General features: G+C 36.9%; 1 protein-coding gene across 2 annotated transcripts; it reads right to left on the reverse strand.

Annotated features, from left to right (window-relative positions):
• Positions 1 to 301: 301 nt before the first annotated feature.
• Positions 302 to 14,541, reverse strand: LOC107785640 (single-strand DNA endonuclease 1). 2 transcript variants are annotated; one of them, XM_016606990.2, is made up of 14 exons: positions 13,451 to 14,541; positions 13,183 to 13,340; positions 11,379 to 11,440; positions 11,129 to 11,250; positions 10,740 to 10,791; positions 10,481 to 10,553; positions 10,307 to 10,380; positions 9,836 to 9,895; positions 9,544 to 9,709; positions 9,323 to 9,422; positions 9,051 to 9,133; positions 8,685 to 8,785; positions 7,667 to 7,797; positions 302 to 1,132 (listed from the first exon to the last, which is right to left on the reverse strand). In XM_016606990.2, exons 1-14 carry the CDS (start codon positions 13,516 to 13,518, stop codon positions 589 to 591), a joined length of 1,794 nt encoding a protein of 597 aa, XP_016462476.1. In that variant the 5' UTR covers positions 13,519 to 14,541; the 3' UTR covers positions 302 to 588. The 2 variants fall into 2 exon arrangements, with proteins under 2 accessions (XP_016462476.1, XP_075111453.1); XM_075255352.1 differs by lacking the exons at positions 13,183 to 13,340; positions 13,451 to 14,541 and having other exon boundaries at positions 11,129 to 11,265.
• Positions 14,542 to 19,252: the final 4,711 nt, after the last annotated feature.

Here is a 19,252-nt window from a genome sequence, read left to right on the forward strand (position 1 = left end):
AAAGAAAGGAGAAAAAAATATTAAGTGGGAATTGATCCCTAGTACTCTAGGTAAATCACTCAGCATTTAACCTAGTGCATCATGAAGCCTCTTTGGTGCATGGGTATCATCATAGATCAATTTTAGAAAATATGTACATAAAAAAAATAGTTTGACGGAGAGATCATGGATTCACGTACCCATATATTCCGCTCATGCGAGTAATGAGATCCAACAACACAAGTAGTTTGAGTCTATTGCTTATTTCATTTGATTTTCCTCTGGACCACGGTGCAAGACAGCAAGAGTAATGCGAATTAGCTTGATCAGTAATTGGAAATGCTTTAAGGAAGAAGGGGTGTCGTTTTCTTTTCGCTTAAAAAAAATTACAAGAGAGAGAGCACATTCAACATGCTTATTCTCATTTGAAGCTAGCTGGCTGGTATTCTAAGGCTACAGGTTGCTCGTCTAGGAGAGCAAACCAATAAAAGATATTATCACAAGTTGACATCATGCGAGCAATTGCCAGAGATGGGCAACTTACGATAAACATTAGAATAGATATACACATACACACGCATTACACCGGAAAAATATCCACGGTCACTTTCAGTAGAGGTTGTCCTTAATTCCCGCAATGAACATTCTCAGTTCTCTGGCTCTCCTTATATGTTCAGGGGAAAACATATCATTTTCTGAATCACTAAGCTCAACTACATTAATGCATTCAACGTTGTCATCTTGGTGTTTAGATTTCCCAGAAGCATGCCGCACTGGTGGAGGACTTGTGAGATCAATTACTTCAGCTTTAGATAAAGCTGGTAAAATGTCGTCCTCTCGGCAATAAGCTCTCCCAGAAGCAAAACCCTTGTTGACACTGTTGCCATTCCACGTACTATGTGTCTGTATGCTTGAGTCTACATGAATTTGAGCAATGCTTTCATCATCCCCTGATACTGATCCACATAAAACTGTGGCATCGTCAGCGAGAGAGCTTTCTTGATCAACCTCAAGCAAGAGGTCTTCGAGTTTTTGATCTATCTGACCCAATGGTGGCGTTTTCTCTAGTCTAGGTCGTCTTGGTCTAGTATTATTTCTTTTCTTTCCTTGAGCTCGTCTTTCCTGGAACTCCAAAATCCTTTCCGGACAAGCCCTGTTGGCAAAGAAGAATAAAAGATTCAATAACATGGATCAACCGATTTTTTCGTCAACAACGAGGAATCTGGTATTTTATTCTTAACTGAGCTTAAAATTACTAAGATACCTGGAATGAATACATTTTATGTCAGCCTTACTGAAAAATAGCCTGAGGTGGCTGCCAAATATTACAAAATTCAAGAGAACTTGCAAACCGACTAATCATCCTCATTGAATTTAATATGTTCTAGTGCAGGGAGACGTCAGCAAGTTCAATCTGGCCTATAAGAATGGCTTGCATTCGAAGCACAAACTAACATGATTTGACCAAAACCGTGTTATAATACACGCACAAGAAACCTTAATAACAGTGATGTCATCCTTCAGTAAACATAATTGAGAGGGAAAAATCTGACACATAACCGGGGTTTACACCAAATCACATTAATTCATCATGATCAAGTGATAAATTGAGGTGAAAAATACGTATTAGTTAATCATGGTTAAGTACTAGAAGCATATGCATAAGTCATCTATACTAGGTGAGGATACGCCTTTTTTCCCTGAGAACAGAATATCATCAAAAAAATATCCCATAAGAAAGATATTAACAAGCTGGACAGAATAACATAAAACAGCACAAACCAACACACTGATCTAAAAGTCACTTCGCCAGAGGGCCTAAGTTGATGATTATGAATTTATAATTAGAAAGAGAGAGTCGTAATGAATTAACTCTTTTTCAAAAACTAAAGTACGAAAAAAAATTGTTGATGGCTTATTCTGAATAAACATGAATAGGTCCTTTTACTACTCTATTTATGCTTAATAAGCGATACCACTCCAGAAATTGGAGATTTTGGTTGTTCCAAAAGGTATGACCGAAATCCATCTTGTATGGCTTCTATTGGGGATCAGACCAAATCTCTTCAATTTGATATGCATAACACACGCTTATTTTTGGAATAGCCTTCTATAAACTCCATTGGCCATCCATGGAATATAGGGGTTTTCCATTCCATATAAATGAACTTCCATGTAAAGACATTTTACAATGACAAGAAAACTATGCTTCTTTAGTTCCTAGAAAAATGTACTTCCTAGTTTTTGCTTGCATTGAGTAGATGGTGTGAGGCTTTGATATGTATTGTGAAATGTCTTGCTATTCATACATAAAAAATTTCAGGTCTTCACAAAAATACCCAAGCAAGATGCAGTTTGTTTCAGATGTCCTTCATCTTTTAAAATGTCGTGTTTGATGCATTAAGTTGTATTTAGGTCAATACTATCACCAACCCATGTGATAACATAGTATGAATTTACATGAGCTGTTGAACCCAAAAAGAGTTCTTGCTCACTCAATCTATTCAGGAGTAAAACAGAATAAGATTTCTATACACTAATTTGTTAAAATACTCTTCGTAATAATATAATCAAAAAAGTTTTCAGTAATTTTCATTACCATCTGAAACCAGTTTCAAAATGGTTCAGGCAAATGGTTATTTTCCTTTTGCTTTTGATGATGTATAAAAACTGATCTTACTGTAAATTAGTAGCCCCTTAAATTGTTAGAATTAATTCATGTATAGTGTACCATATTGGCATAGAAGGCTTTAGGTATATGTAAACATTGGATATAAATAGGGTTATTGTAAAACACTTAAAGTATATCAATAATATATTTTCCCGTGCATTCTCACATGATATCAGAGCAACTAGTGAGAAATCCCCACTGTGCAGTAACCGGCGAGTTCGGGACAGTCACCGTGCCTTTTTTCCGGTGAGTTTCAGTTTTTTTTTTTTTTTATGAAAAGTAACACCATCAGTAGGTGCGGAATTCTCAGGCGACCAAACCCCAGAAAACCACACCAGCAGAACCCCAATCACACGCCCTCACACGCCTCCAGAACTTTTGAAGCCGAGCCGGTGGCGCGTCAGACCCACACGTCGGCGCATGACCCTTGTTCAGGCGATTTTTTTGAAAAATATTCTTCAGAACAATTTTATCGCCTAGTAATTCTGACCAGGCCCATACTGTTTTCTTTTTATTCCAAGCACTTTGAGATTTTTTCGGCGACTACACTGATTTTCCGGCAGCTACAGTAATTTTTCCGGCATATACAGTGTGTCCATCTGTTTCAGCGAGTGACAGTTGATTCTTTCTGTTATTTGGTGATAATTTGCTAGACCTTTGTTCAATCCAACGATGTCTTTGGGAGTTGATGTTTTTGGATCTAAAAATACGGGCTCTGGAAGTTCGATGTTGTGACTACCTCCGAACCTTTAATGGGAAGTTCAAACTACTTAGCTTGGTCTTCATCTGTCGAGTTGTGGTGTAAAGGTCAATGTGTTTAAGATCATTTAATCAAAAAGTCTAGAGAAAGAGATGAAAAACCCAAAGCACTTTGGGAGAAGATCGATGCTTAATTATGTAGTACCCTGTGGCGATCTATTGATTCCAAGTTGATGCCCTTATTTCGTCCATTCCAGACATGTTATTTGGTTTGGAAAAAGGCTCGCACTTTATACACTAATGACATATCTCGTTTCTATGATATAATATCACGGACGACAAATTTAAAGAAACAGGAATTAGATATGTCTACTTACTTGGAACAAGTACATACAACCATGGAGGAATTTGAGAAGTTGATGCCAGTTTCTACTAGTGTCGAAAAGCAACAAGAGCAACGACAGAAGATGTTTCTATTTTTTACCCTCGCTGGACTTCCTAATGACCTTGATTTAGTGCGCGACCAGATTTTGGCTAGTCCGACTGTCCCCATAGTTGATGAACTCGATTACCCAATTACTTCGCGTTGCAGATAGCTGACTCCTCTGTTCTTGCATCCCAGACAGTGGAAAATCGAGCACCTCAGACTTTGGAGAATAGACGAGGAGGAGGTCGTTTTGGAAGAATTCAACCAAAGTATTCTTATTGTAACAAGCTTGGGCACACTCGTGAGGTGTGTTACTCTTTGCATGGTCGACCACCTAGAAATGCTCGTGTTGCTCAGATTGAGACTGCAGGTAACCAGGGATTTTCTTTATCCGAAGGGGAGTATAATGAGTTTCTTCAGTATCGAGCAACTAAGCAAACACCTCCACAAGTAGCCTTTGTCGATCAAACTAATACTAATGATGTCGGTAATTTCTTTGCTTGTATTTCCCGGTCTACTACTCTTGGACCATGGGTCATGGACTCAGGCACCTCTGATCATATTTCTGGTAATAAGTCACTTCTGTCAAATATTGTTTATTCACAATCTCTTCCCAATATTACACTAGCCAGTGGAGTCCAAACAAAAGCAAAAGGAGTTGGACAAGCTAATCCCCTGCCCTCTGTGACTTTAGATTATTTTCTTTATATCCTTGGTTGTCTTTTTAATCTTGCATCTGTTAGTCGTTTGACTCGTGCCCTCCAGAGTGGTATATATTTTATTGATGATTTTTTTTGTTACAGGGCGTGAATCACAAGGCTTTTACTATCTTAACTCACTCAATCCCTCCACATCATGTCCAGCTACAGATCCTCCGGACCAAATTCACAGACGTTAGGACATCCAAGTTTATCCAAGCTTCAGAAGATGGTGCCTAATATGTCTAGTTTGTCTACATTAGATTGTGAATCGAGTCAACTTGGGAAACCTATTCAATCTACATTTTCACGTAGTGCTGAGAGACGTGCAGAGTCTGTTTTTTCTTTAGTTCATTCTGATATATCATATATGGGATCCTAGTAGAGCCAGCTCAACCTTAGGATTTCGTTATTATGTTAGTCTCATCAATGATTACTCAAGATGTACTTGGATTTTCCTAATAAAATCGTTCTGAGTTGTTCTCAATATTCCATAGTTTTTGTGCTTAAATTAAAACCTTGGTGTTTCTTTTCACACTTTTCATAGTGATAATGCCTTAGAATATTTATCCTCTCAGTCTCAAAAGTTTATGATTTCTCAAGGAATTATCTACCAGACATCTTATCAGTATACTCCTCAACAGAATAGGGCAGCAGAAAGAAAGAATAGGCATCTTGAAACTGCTCGCAAGCCTCTCATTCAATCCCATGCTCCGCTGCGTTTCTGGAGCGAAGCAGTTCTTACAGCTTGTCATCTTCCACTAAAAATCAGATTCCATGTTTAGTACTTTTCCATATGACACCTTTGTACTCTCTTCCTCCTTCTGTTTTTTGGAGTACATGTTTTGTTCATGACTTAGCTCCCGAAAAAGATAAATTAACTCCTCGTGCTCTCAAGTGTGTCTTCCTTGGCTATTCTCGGGTTCAAAGGGGTATCGTTGTTACTCACCCGATCTTTGTATATGTCAGCCGATGTCACGTTCTTTCAGTCTCAACCTTACTTTACTTCATCTAATCGTCTTGATATATCTTAGGCCTTATATGTACCTACTTGTGAGGAATCTATTGTTCCTCCTCTTTCATCCCCATCGACGTCCACAATACCATCATAGCCACTCCTACCTACAGACTTCTGAGGAGTCTAGTTGCTCCTCCTACATCTCCAACCACAAGGCCATCACTCTTGACTTATCATCGTCGTCCACGTCCAGCATCAGACCCAAATAATTCACGTCCTGCATAAGCTTTTGCACCTACTACGGACTTGTTTCCTTCTAGTCCACCAATTGCACTTCAGAAAGGTGTACGATCCACACTTAATCCTAACCTCCATTATGTTGGTTTAAGTTATCACCGTTTGTCATCACCCCATTATGCTTTTGTATCATCTTTGTCCATTGTTTCTATTCCTAAGTATACAGGCGAGACAATATCTCATCCAAGATGGCAACAGGCTATAATTGACGAGATGTCTGCTTTACATACGAGTGGTACTTGAGAGCTTGTTCCTCTTCCTTCAAGTATGTCTATTGTTGGTTGTCGTTGGGTTTATGCTATCAAAATAGGCCCGGATGGCCAGGTTGATCGGCTTAAAGCTCGTCTGGTTGCAAAAGGATATACTCAGATATTTGGGATTGATTTTAGTGACACTTTCTCTCCCGTGGCTAAAGTCGCATTTGTTCACCTTTTTCTATCCATGGTTGTTTGTCATTGGCCTCTTTATCAGTTTGACATTAAGGATGACTTTCTCCACAGTGATCTTGAGGATGAAGTTTATATGGAGCAACCACCTAGTTTTGTTGCTCAGGGGAGTCTAGCGGTCTTGTATGTCGATTACGCATGTCACTTTATGGTTTGAAACAATCTCTTCGAGCCTGGTTTGGCAAGTTCAACACAATTATCCAGTAGTTCAGCACGACTCGTAGTGAAGCTGATCACTCAGTGTTTTATCGGCTTTCTGCTTCTAATCTATGTATTTATCAGGTGGTTTATATTGATGATATTGTTATTATTGGCAATGATCAGGGTGACATTATTAGTCTGAAACGACATCTCTTTTAGCACTTTTAGACTAAGGATCTCGGCAGATTGAAGTACTTTCTAGATATTGAGGTCGCGCAGTCTAGTTCAGGTATTGTTATTTCACAAAGAAAGTATGATTTAGACATTCTTGAGGAGACATGAATGATAGGTGTTCAGGTATTGTTATTTCACAAAGAAAGTATGATTTAGACATTCTTGAGGAGACATAAATGATGGGTTGCAGACCTGATGACACTCCTATGGATTCGAATGCTAAGCTTCTGCCAGGACAGGGGAGCCTCTTAGCGATCCTGCAAGATATAGGCGGTTGGTTGGCAAATGGAATTATCTCACGGTCACTAGTCCTGACATTTCATTTCCTGTGAGTGTTGTAAGTCAGTTTATGGACTCTCCCTGCAATAGTCATTGGGATGCATTTGTTCGCATTCTTCGGTATATAAAATCAGCTCCAAAAAAGGTTCGAGGATCAAGGCCATGAGCATATTGTTGGATACACAGATGCTGATTGGGCAAGATCACCTTCTAATAGACGTTCCACATCTGGATATTGTGTTTTAGTAGGAGGTAATTTGGTCTCTTAGAAAAGTAAGAAACATAATGTAGTTGCTCGATCTAGAACTGAAGCAGATATCGAGCCATGGCTCTTGCGACATGTGAGCTAGTTTGGGTTAAACAGTTGCTAAAAAAATTAAAATTTGGAGAAATCAGTCAGATGGAACTTGTGCGTGATAATCAAGCTGCCCTTCACATTGCATCAAATCCAATGTTCAATGAGCAGACCAAACACATTGAGATTGACTATTACTTCATCATAGATAAGATTATCTCGGGAGATATTGGTATAAAGTTTGTGAAATCAAATGATCAACTTGCAGATATTTTCATCAAGTCCCTCACCGGCCCTCGTATTAGTTATATATGTAACAATCTCGGTACATATAATTTATATGCACCAGCGTGAGGGGGAGTATTATAATTAGTTCATGTATAGTGTCCCACATTGGTATAAAAGGCTTTAGGTATATGTAAACATTGTATACAAATAGGGCTATTGTAAAACACTTAAAGAACATCAATAATATATTTTCCCCTGCTCTCTCACATAAATCATTAGAACTCTGTAAGTCATCAAGTTAATAGTTGACATACCTCTGAACGAGATCAGCTGGTACTATAGAGGTTTCAAGTCCATCCATTTCTTCCCAAGATACCTCAAAGCAATCTACTCCTTGAACTTTCCTCGGCTTTATAATTCGAGATAAAGGACACTTTATTGGCATCTGTGCATGTTCGGATCTTAGAAATCATTTCCAGAAGCAAACTAGGATAAAATGAAATATAATGCAATAGAAAAAAAATTCCGACAAAATTATCACAATGATATTAAGATAACAATAACTCAAGGCTGATGTGCAGCCCGCAACATACCAAACTTCTTTCTCACGGATAAAGCAGACATCACAAACTGTTCACACATTTAAGACATCTAATTTTCATATGGCACAAATGTCAGGCCCCTATAGTGATGAGTCCATAAAATTGTTATTCTATTTACAAAGTCTTTTGGATATGCAATCTCTTTTCTTAATTAAGATGTGAAACGTCTTCTGCAGTCATATTACTTTGATTTCTCCTTTCAGCAATATTACATTACATTCAAGTCCGTTATGGCGTTAAATGTGCAACCCCAACTCTCAAATTGAGTGAGAGAATGTTTTCCAAATCATGTACTGTTTTATTTTATATTCTCCATTTTGGCGCTCATGTCACAAAGTAGCAAACTTATCCAGAATGCTAGAGCAAGAAAACTCGGTACATGTTCCCTGAATCACTGGTCTTATCAAAGCAAAAAGAACCATACAACCATCTCTCATCTACTTTCCAGAACCCAACTATTTTGGTTTAGTTAACTGGTACAGATAACAATTTGGATAAGCAATAAAGAAGTGTCATTATCATCTCTGAATAGAGAAGTGCAATGAAGTTATGCAGATGCTACTATCATCACGGGGATCATTCTCAGGTAGACATACGCAGAAGGGCGTAAATGATCTTGATAATAAACTACTGTACGGAAGCAAAGTTCATTTCAGAAACCACTGAGTTTGAAACACAAAAAGTGATATTAAGTAAAATTGAGCATTCATTGTAGTAGGATGAGTATTACCTCATTCAATGGAAGCTGGACTCCCACTTGTGATGCAGTGGACCGCAAGTTGGCGAATCTCCGCAGTTCCCTTTCAGCAATCTTCGGAAGGATATACTCGTCTGAGCCACAAAAAACAGAGGGTTTCAGAGTAGACAAGTTTCTCATTAATTGGACCAACGTCTAAGCTATCGTATACGTAATTCTTTTAACAATTACAAAAAATGAAACTATCAATTTTCAAAAAAAAAAAAAAAAAAAGACAATCGTAGTTGGAGTTATCCACGGTAGATGCCGAATCAAAGGAAACAGGTAAGATAAATAAGTGCATGAAATAGAATTCACATCAGCTTGTATGAAGCACCAAGGTTTGGCTTAGAGAAACACCTGTCTTCTCAGGAGGCCAATCAAGAAATTCAGTGCATATTTGCTGAAGCTGGCTGCGGCTATATGGATACAATGCAAGAATCCTGCAACAAATATCTTTCTTTTCAGACTTCTTGGTTCTTAACTGACATGTCAACAGATTTATTATCAGCACAATGTAATGTGGTAAAACTTCAACCAAAAAGGCAAAACAGAAAAACAAAAAAAAAGGAGGAAAAGAAGAAAAAAAAGAGTGTAACTTTGTATAAATGCTGTCTCAAATAAGAATCTACCGTTGTACAGCATCAGATTCTGCTGAATGGCACTTTGGTTTCAGATATGCATTTAATACTTGCAACGTCTGAATTTTCATTAGTGAAGGGCATTTGCTTCCTAATGCAAAAAGGAAAAACAGCAGGGATTTAAACATAAACGTAACAGTGATTACCAAGTACTAGTCAACACTCGGATAAAATTTCTTCTTCTTAGTTTCCCCTCGTTCCGAGGGACTCACCGTTAGGATTTTTATACTCTGCAGCATTTTCTCTACCATTGCATTTGTCATTTTCAGTCTGTTTCTTAGAACCTTTTTGCTTCTTTACAAAGGAAAATCCTTCTGATGCAATCCATTGAAGAACAGCACTATCACCAATTGATTTAACAATCTGACAAGCTGATTCCTATCAACACAAAAGCATGTCATACCATAAGCATAAAAGTTCAACCCATTTCAGATCATAGACATGTTAAATTGAGAGGAGAAATAATGCCTGCCGGATACAAGAAACAAAATTTCCAAGACTTACCCGACCAAGCCCATAAACTCCTTCAGAGTAATCACCACCAAGAATAACAGCCAGCGTTATCTGGAAATAAGAATTCCCAAAAGAAAGCCCAACAAATACATCAGAAATTTAGACAATGAGTTGCAACTGTTGATCTATTCCACACACAAGCAAGGTCAAAATATTCTGAAGCCATCAGACGTCATAGAATCAGAAATATTCACAGTTTCTCCATTCACATCATTTATCAGGATATAATACTTGCAAGCTGCAACAAATTTCCTAACAGGTGATCATATCATTGTATTGCAGTCTAGAATAAAACTAAGAAATGAAATAAGTCTTCTTTTCCCACAAGATTGATTGGAAGTGTGTTCCCTTAGACTGATATGGTTTACAATTTATTCTATTTGGATGCCAAGTATCACGACTGAGAACAATATTCTTTACATTGTAATAAATAGTGCTGGAAGAAAAAAGTAAAATAATTACCAAGGAGTTCCTTCCAAGTCCAAGCTTTCTCTCAATATCATCCATTTCATAGCAAACAAGATACCCACCTTCCCCTGAATCTCGCAAACTAGAAGTATGAGTACATCAAAATAATTAAAAGCCACTACCAAGAGTCAAAAGAAAAGAACAAACCAATAATATCTCAATTCTCACCAAGGCAAATATCTCTATACACTGTCCTTGCCCCAAATAAGAAGGCATCAGAATCTGATGTGAAACATCCATCCTGATAATTACAATCAGTACTGTGTGATACAAAATGAGGTTGCTCCAGTGTAAACAAACAATAATTGTTGTGGTAATAAATTTTTTAAACAACAGAGTTTTAGAACCACGATTATATCAGGAAAAACTAGCTTAGTCCTCTGAAATGAAGCATTACTAGCATAATGGATCAATGACTTCCACTTACACAGAATGATTCATAGTTTAATAGTGCGCATTGAGCTTCAGCCTCCTCAATCCTGAAATTTTTGGCAGATTCCAGCAGTCAATAGTTGCAAAGAGTTATTTTCTACACTCCAACAGTTATAAGTATCATATCACACAACTCACTAAAGCACTGTCAATTCACAATTCAAGGCACTGTTATCACAAGGAATGACCTGGTTTCTGAAAACATGTATTCTTTCAAGTATAGACACCTGGAGCAAGTTAAGATGTAAAACTAACGTCTGATAATATCCCCATAGAATAGAAGATGAAAACCATCGTCTCAAAAGATAGTTGATTTCCTTTTATCATTTACATGAATTTGCTTTCTGACAGATCAATAAAACAAATGCACAAGTAAAGGGTTACCCATCTAAGCACGGAATTCCAAGTGCATTTCCAAGAACTTTAGCCTCCTTTATCATGCGTGAAAATTCAGATCCTGCATTTCTTCGTATTGATGACGGTTTAATCGCCTCATCTTGAGTGAGCTACATTATGTAAAGCTAGAGTATAATGAGCAAAGTAAAATAGAATGTAGGTAAGCAAATAATTAAAGAAGGAGTGTGAGCAGAGGGCAGAAGCAAATAAGCGAAAACAGATAATTAAGTAGTCCTACCACATTTCCAGGATTTAGTCGCTTTCTATAAGTAGATGATTTGATAGCAGGAATGGCTCCATCTGAAAAAGGGAAAAAGTGCCACTGAGATGTGCATCATGTATTAAGTGCTGTCAATCCCTATACTCTAACAGCCAATATGGACATTCCAACACATACAACCAACACCAAAACGCCTCAGTCCCAACCAAGTTGCGGTTAGCTAAAACATTCTAACACCATAAGCATGCTTAGTTTTCAAGAAGTTTTCAGAGACCATAAAGACTCTAAATTTCTTTGTCTAAGTGCATTTGGTAGGGAGGAAAACATTTTCCAGAAAATATTTTTCAATTTTTCCATGTTTGGTTGGTCAAAATGTTTTGGAAAATATTTTCTCTAGGAAAACAAGTTCCTGGTAGGAGTAGGGAAAACAAGTTCCACAAGTACCATTCCAGCTCCCCCTCTCCCCACCCCCACCCCCACCCCGGGACCCCATCGTAATTATCTAGATTATATATAAATGCTATAAGGACAATATTTTCTACTTACTTACCAAACAGAGGTGGCCCGAGAAGATTGGTGGCCTAAAGCCAATTTTTAATCTGGGGCCTTTCAGCAAAAATCAATTCAAAAGTTGTTAATAATTTATTTTATAAATAATTCAATATCTCCTAAGATATTGTTGATCTTAGATAATAGAACCAGATTACAGAAGTTGATAACTTGATATTGAAATAATTTTTGATGTTCTTATATATTTGTTGAAATGCTTGAAATCTGAGAAAAAAAGAAAGAAAAAAAGAATGCGCAATATAGTTTTATTAAACAATACTCTTCAACTTTTGTTTTTTCAGAAAAAATAAAAAAAATTCTTTCAACGGAGAACAATATAACTATCAAAAACTTAAGTTTTTTTGCAGAAACCAATTGATGAGAAAGATAAAAAATAAGACTTGGACCACTGAAGATACCAAAAAACGAATTTTAAAAATTTATTACACGTTGTTAGTGAGAAATATAAAAGGAGAATAATAATATTGGTACCTCACTAATGATGTCAATCGTAAAATTTAAATAATAAAAAGTTTTATATTCGTGACAAGGGTTCAAGGAGAGTGATTCTCTTTCTCCAATTTTTTCTCAAACGTCTACACCAGTACTAAACTAAAAGTTACCTTTACTTTTTATAAAATATTTTACTTTTTTATTTTAAAATACCTAATATATTTAGACGTTATCTCTAAAGATTGTTGTGAGATGTATATGATCCAATTTACCTTAATTAGATATATTGAGTTTGAGCCCTGGTAAAATTCTATTAAAATGTGTTCACTTTTCTACTAGGCCTTACGCGGTACGAATCTTAATTAGTCGGGATCTTAATACATTTATAAGTAGGAAACAAAAAGAAAAATTTGGGGCCCCAAAAATTGGGGGCCTAAAGCCCTTGCTTTAATGGCTTGACCCTTGGGCCGCCCTGTTACCAAACTCCGGAAAATAAGTTTAAAAAATCCTTATTTTCAGGAAAAAGATTTTCTTTCATATCAAACACACCCTAAATAGATGTTTCCCAGGGACTGCTAAAAATTGTGAAGCAACAATACTTTTGTGGGTGGTGAGCCGCCCGCAACTTGATAGCAGCAGAGCAGCATCTATGTGGAACCAAACCCAAATATCAATAATGTCTTGAGTACTACAATTAAGAATCTTCACCATCATACACAGTAAACTAATTATGAATACAACAATAGCAAGTAAAATACTTGTTAATTGAAAGAAAAAAAGTAAAGTATAGATTTGCACAAAGAAAGAAAAAAAAAATTACCGGTGACAAAAATGAGGCTACAATTCAAAGCAGTGAGAGCTCTAAGGCGGTGGAAGAGACCCCTGAGATAAAGCTTGTCTTTGATGGCACAGTGGGATTTGTTGACATTTTGAAGTTGAACTATCCAGCAAGAAAGATCTATACATACCCTCTTGTTCCTTTTACGCGCACCAAATCCCGAATTAAGTAGAAGAACCACAACAAGTAAAAGATTGTGGTGTTTTAGAAAAATAAAAAGGTAGGGGTGAAGTGGGAACAGAAGACTTACTGGAGATGATGAAGAGGAAGAGTTTTCTTGCAAGATTCTAAGATGTCCCAAAGGTTCTTTACGCCCATCCTTCTGCTCCCTTCCCTATACAGTTCTTGGTATCTGGGGTTTATGATAACCGTTGTTTTTGAATTTTGATTTGTACTATTTCGACTACTTCCACAATTTATAGGGGCTGTTTTAACAGCTGCCCCGTGTAAGTAGGAAAGGAGATTAATTATAGTTCTATTCCCGCAACTGTATGTTTTCTCTCTTGCTACCCCCCAACTTGTTTTTGACCACAAACTAGTCCTCGCATTAAATGTCGACAATGCCCCTTTTTATGATTTTTGAAGAATTTCTTTCATCTAAAGCTTGCTTCCACATTTTCTTTCTAATAATGGTAGACTTCTAAAAAAATCGTACATTTTCACATGAAGATGAGTTGTTTTGCTAGATAACATCATGCCTGGACTTAAAAAGAAAGGAAACTAAGCACCTCCGCAGTAGGCAAAAGAGTTGGGGATGACAAAGTTGAACTTGCGCTTGACAATTCGAGCTCAACTAGAAAGATACATTGCATAGAGAAGTTGCACTACTCATCCAAGTGAAGGAACTTCAGCAAACCCTCTATAGTCGTCTTAGTTCAACCTTTTTACATTTTCTTTTTGAGAGAACCCATTATCTGGGGGATTCACATTTGATTTATTGTCTTCAAGTTTATGGTTTAGCCCGTAACCATTGAACTAAATGGGTTGGTTGACTCTGCATATGTGAAACTACGTACGGGTTTGAAGTCCACTAACGTCAGATAAGGCAATTTTTAGCTAACCACAATGTGATGTCCAAATTAGCTTGTGCATGCCTCAATTAATCATTGAGTAATTGTTACCTCTCACCAGCATGTATATGGAGTATCTGTATCTTCCAAAGCTAAGACAAATTGTAAGAATTCAATTAATTCGCCTGTGTTGGGTCTGCTATGTAGAAAGCGAAGCGGCATGGGGTGGGTGCACACGAGCTCCACTTCAACCATGAGCAACGGTATGCTGGACGCATCCGCTGTAGCTATGAGCACAAGGTGGAAGGAACACACAAAATCATCTTCAATTGATAGTTGTCAAATTAGTCAAATAATGTGCCAATAGTTCCACAAGGTTCTCAGATGGCATACACCCCTTGCCAGAAAATGAGTCAGGGGCAACTGCTTTAGCTTTTCTTGATATACAGAAGATAAAATTTAAAAAAAAAACAAAACAAGGAGAATCAGCATAGCTGGCTTTCATCATTGTAATAAAGCACGCAGGAAGTGTCATTTTTATTTTATGGAACACTGTCATTAACTCATTATAATGTCACACTGGTTTGAATGAAAAATAACCATGAAATGCACAATTCAGAATCCAAATACAGGAGGTGATGTGATCATCTACCGAACAGCAAACTACTATAGTTGCTTTATCAAACAAGACTAGTAGTCTTTTGTTCCAAAATTCTTGCACCAGAGCTGAGAAGGTATGGGGCGTACTGGAAGATGTGGCCTTTGCTGCAAAACAAAAAGCTTGTTATTGCGTGAATATCAAATATTCCAGCGGAAAAAAAGTTAAGAGAGAGAGAGATACACACGCACACACACAAAAGAGATGGGGGATGGGGGGCAGATTGCCAAGGATTAATCAAAATCAATTGGTGTCACAAAAACACAAACTTGCACGCTGATCTCTGAGCGAGTGGAGAGTAAGAAAATAAAAGGAAACAAGAGCAGACTGATAACAAAATAAATACAAAGGTAGACAAAAGGAAAAAGGAGCACCAAACACTATTCTAGAAAATATCAATTAGTCTTTGAAATGGAAAAGGCCACCAACTGAGGCTTCAAACTTGATAAAAAGCTTATACATTGGTTAGGAAAATCTTCTTTCCCCATACCAAATGTTTCAAGTAGTTTTTATTTTTATTTTTCATTGTACTCTTTCGAAATTGCTTAAAGCAGACCTGTTTGAGCAATGATTATATATTCACTTTACCTAAACAAGAATACCAAATTAGAGGTCCGACCTTTTTGACGAGGAACAAAGCCAAGATGATAGATAACATGAGAAGGAAAGGAAAAGGCAAGACAGGGAGAACAGTAAGAAAGGGGACAAAAAGTCTCATCAACAAGCAACCTCCCCTTCCTCTCTTTTTCGCCTAGAAGGATCAACAGTTTCCCAGAGTTACCCGATTTGCGGGTGGGAGCTAAAAGTTCGAGAGAGACAATTTCTAAAATCTATGTGTTCAGAGCATAACTAAAGTATCCAAATGAACTACTACAGTATTTTTTATAGGTAAAATTTTCTTTTTCACAAGTTATATATTTATGACAGATAGCAACTTAGACATCAATAATTCTTTAAGAGAGACAGCTCATATGTAAGACAACAGAAAATAAACGGACACTTCGGGTGTGTTTGGTACGAAGGAAAATGTTTTCATGGAAAATGGGTGGTTTTATCACTTATTTTCCCGTGTTTGGTTGGTGAGTGGAAAACATTTTCTGGAAAATATTTTTTAGTATTTGGTTAGAGAGTAGAAAATATTTTTTTAGGAAAATATGTTTTTATGCTACTCTCCTCACCCTCCCCCCTTCCCCCCAAGTCTCTAAAAATTCACACGAATCCAAAGGAACTAATGTGTTGCTTTACTTTTTTACGCAAAAATAACGTTGAAATTTGTGCTCCATAACCAAAAAGAAAATACTCCTTTTTTTTTTTTTTGGAAAAAAAAAAGCACTCTTTTTACAACATGAAAATAAAGTACTCATTTTATTGAAATAAAAGAAAATACTTTTTCTATATCATGAAAAGAAAATACTCATTTTGTTGAAATGCAAAAAAATAACTTTTTTTACATCATGAAAAGAAAATATTTTTTTATTGAAATGAAAAAAAAAACACTTTTTCTACATGAAAAAAAAGTATTTTTTTTGTGTTAAATTGAAAAAAATACTTTTTTATATCATGAAAAAAAAAATACTCATTTGTTGAAATAAAAGAAAATCTATCTATAAAATGAAAAGAAAGTACTATTAATAATATTTTTATTTAGGGTGGGGTGGGGTGGGCCGGGGTTGGGGGTGGGGTGGGGGTTGGTGGGAATGGGGAATAGGGTGGGGAAGGTTGAGAACGAGTTTTGGAAAATGTTTTCCGTTCTCTTGATAGGAAAATGAGTTCATGAGGAAAATATTTTCCAAAACATTTAGACCAACCAAACATGGGAAAAAATTTCTTTTCATACCAACCACACCCTTTGTAAAAAACTTTGGAAAGGAAATAAAAATTGTACGCACGGCAGAAAATTCACTAATTGTGTTTGATGTGATTCCACATCAATAGAATGGAAGCTGCACCTTCTTGTTGCCTTTATCATAGGAGACCAACTCTGAATGGCTTGGCTTTTCTCTGAAACTTAAGTCTTTGTCACACCAAAAGTTAGAGAATGTGAATGGGTTAACCAGGATTGACACTCTTGTACCATTGAGTTCACAAACTATATGTGTATTCAGCTTGAATTCTACCTATTTTCTAATTGTTCGAAGATCCAATACCTAAGTAGACGTATTAGGCATCCTATGGAAGGAGCAAAAAATGGGAACACCGATTAAAAATGTTTCACCATGACCATGTCAAGTCTGCTTAATTTGACTTTCTTGCTAGACTTTTTCTGCTCATTTAACAAAATAAAATTACTGAGTATTTCCGACATCCAAGCAAACGCAGCCTGAAGTGAAAGATAAGTAAAGTACTTATCTTAGCCAAAATGATATTTTCCATGGAAGAAGACTCCAGGTAAGAGAATTATTGGATTAGAACCACGGAATGTAATCTTAGCACTATCAGTTTCTATTGATACCAAATTTTGTGATTTCTACTGTTTCCTTAGAAATCATAATCAGAATGATCTAGAACCAAACTTTACTTGTTATATAAATCTTAATTACATGTACAATAATCTACGGAACTAGATATAGTCATATACACTTCTCAGAGGCTTGTAAAAACATTTTTCATACCTGGCCGATAAGACTATGGATATAAAAAAAGGCTTAAGAGTTGAGATAGATACCCAATTTTTGTCACTGCAGTTCTGGTATTAGAATGAAGATAAAATAAAGGTACTTCCCAAGGCAGGATTATCCATAGTTTGACCAATCAATCAGAGAACCCTGTTAATTGAACATCAAGTCTCTGAGATTGAGCATTCAACCTTTGATGCTTGGATAGATGGGAAGAAATCACATAGTGTTTTTTGCCTCCGCGGGATTTGAACCTAAGACCTCATGGTTCTCACCAGCTTTATTGACCACTGGGCCACACCCTTAGGTACAGTATTGTCAAAGACGAAAAGCTCTAAAAAGCGCTCTAGGTCTATTGGGGCTTATTGCGCAAGTCACAATTAAAGTATGGGCTTTAGTTAAAAAAGACACAATGAATAAAAAAAGTAAAAATATATATGTAATGCAAGAAAATAGTAACAAATTCATTCAAGGTGTGTTCCTAACGATTAACATATTCTTCGCCTATTATATTTATAATTATAATTTAGTACCACTTGATTCAAGATAAAACTCGGGGGTAATGAGGTACACGTCTTAGTGCCTTTCCTACACTGAAGCGCAACTTACGCGAGGCGAAGCACCATCTTTGAGCTTTTCTGAGCACAGCCTTTGACAACACTACTTAGGTGCTAAAAGGCTGGTATTAGAATGACCTAAAAGGTAAAATAAAGGTAATTCACGAGACATGATTATCCATAGTTTGACCAATCAATCCAAGAACCCTGTTAGTTTAACATCAAGGCTCTGAGATTGAGCATTCAACTTTTGATCGGGTTTTGACCATGCATTTCTAATTCCTGCCAGCACCAGCCAATATTATTCCACATTTCAAAATAACTAAATCATATTCCTCGTCGTGCCAAAGCACAAAATATAATACTTGCCTTCTGCCCTAAAAAGACTAAAGCTAAAACTCAAGATGAGATGCTTATCAAATTTATGAAAAGTAACACAAATCAATCTTCTCGGCAATTTCCAAACACCTATCAATACATTTCAGATTTGTTTTGGGGGGGGGGGGGTGTAGAGTTGGCTAAACTGACCTCAAGCTCGGCGGATTTCAAAGCCACAGGAATGCAGATGAGTACGATTCCGGCAAGGGCAATAGCGGTATTGCGCTGCCAATGCTTGGGCCTACAGTAGGGCCCACCACTCATACTCCAGACCTTAGCCCTGAAGTCTCCGCCATGAGAATGGTCTCCTCCGCCGGCCATTTTCCGTATACAGCTGATGAGAAGCTTTGGAGAGTGGTTGGAAGTACAGAACAGAAGATCAAGATCAATTGGCGTTGCAGGACTCGTTTCGAATAATTCGTATTATGGCGTATAAGCCCTAAGGTCCGTGCTATTTGGATGCTCCGAAGTCCGAATAAGGGTCACTCGGTGTTTTATAGACCCGACTGAAATTAGGATCGGGTTTCTGATAAGACTTTGTTTGGATGGGACAACTGAGAAGGAAGCGAAATTCAATACATGGGAAAATAACAATTTTGGTCCTTATTGCTTAGTTCTGTTTTTAGTCCTTGAATTACTCAGCTGAATACTCTTTAACTTTAAATTATAACCCAATCAAGCAATTTTAGTCCCTCAAATTAACTAAACTAACGAAACTAGTAAAACTTAACAACAAAATTTTTATTTAAATTTTTTAAAAAACAAATAAAAAGGTAAAGATGTACACTTGAACCTCGTTCTCAAGTTTCAGTGTGCTAATGTAATCTGCAAAAC

This window comes from Nicotiana tabacum, chromosome 6 (genome assembly GCF_000715075.1).
Source record: "Nicotiana tabacum cultivar K326 chromosome 6, ASM71507v2, whole genome shotgun sequence".
Taxonomy (NCBI): Eukaryota; Viridiplantae; Streptophyta; class Magnoliopsida; order Solanales; family Solanaceae; genus Nicotiana; species Nicotiana tabacum.

Coding starts and splice junctions, on each gene's coding strand:
- LOC107785640 (XM_016606990.2), bottom strand. CDS start 13,518: ATGGGCGTAAAGAACCTTTGGGACATCTTAGAATCTTGCAAGAAAACT. Junction 10,792..11,128: donor GGAATTCCGTGCTTAGATGG/GTAACCCTTTAC, acceptor CAAAAATTTCAG/GATTGAGGAGGCTGAAGCTC. Junction 7,798..8,684: donor TCCAGCTTCCATTGAATGAG/GTAATACTCATC, acceptor GAACATGCACAG/ATGCCAATAAAGTGTCCTTT.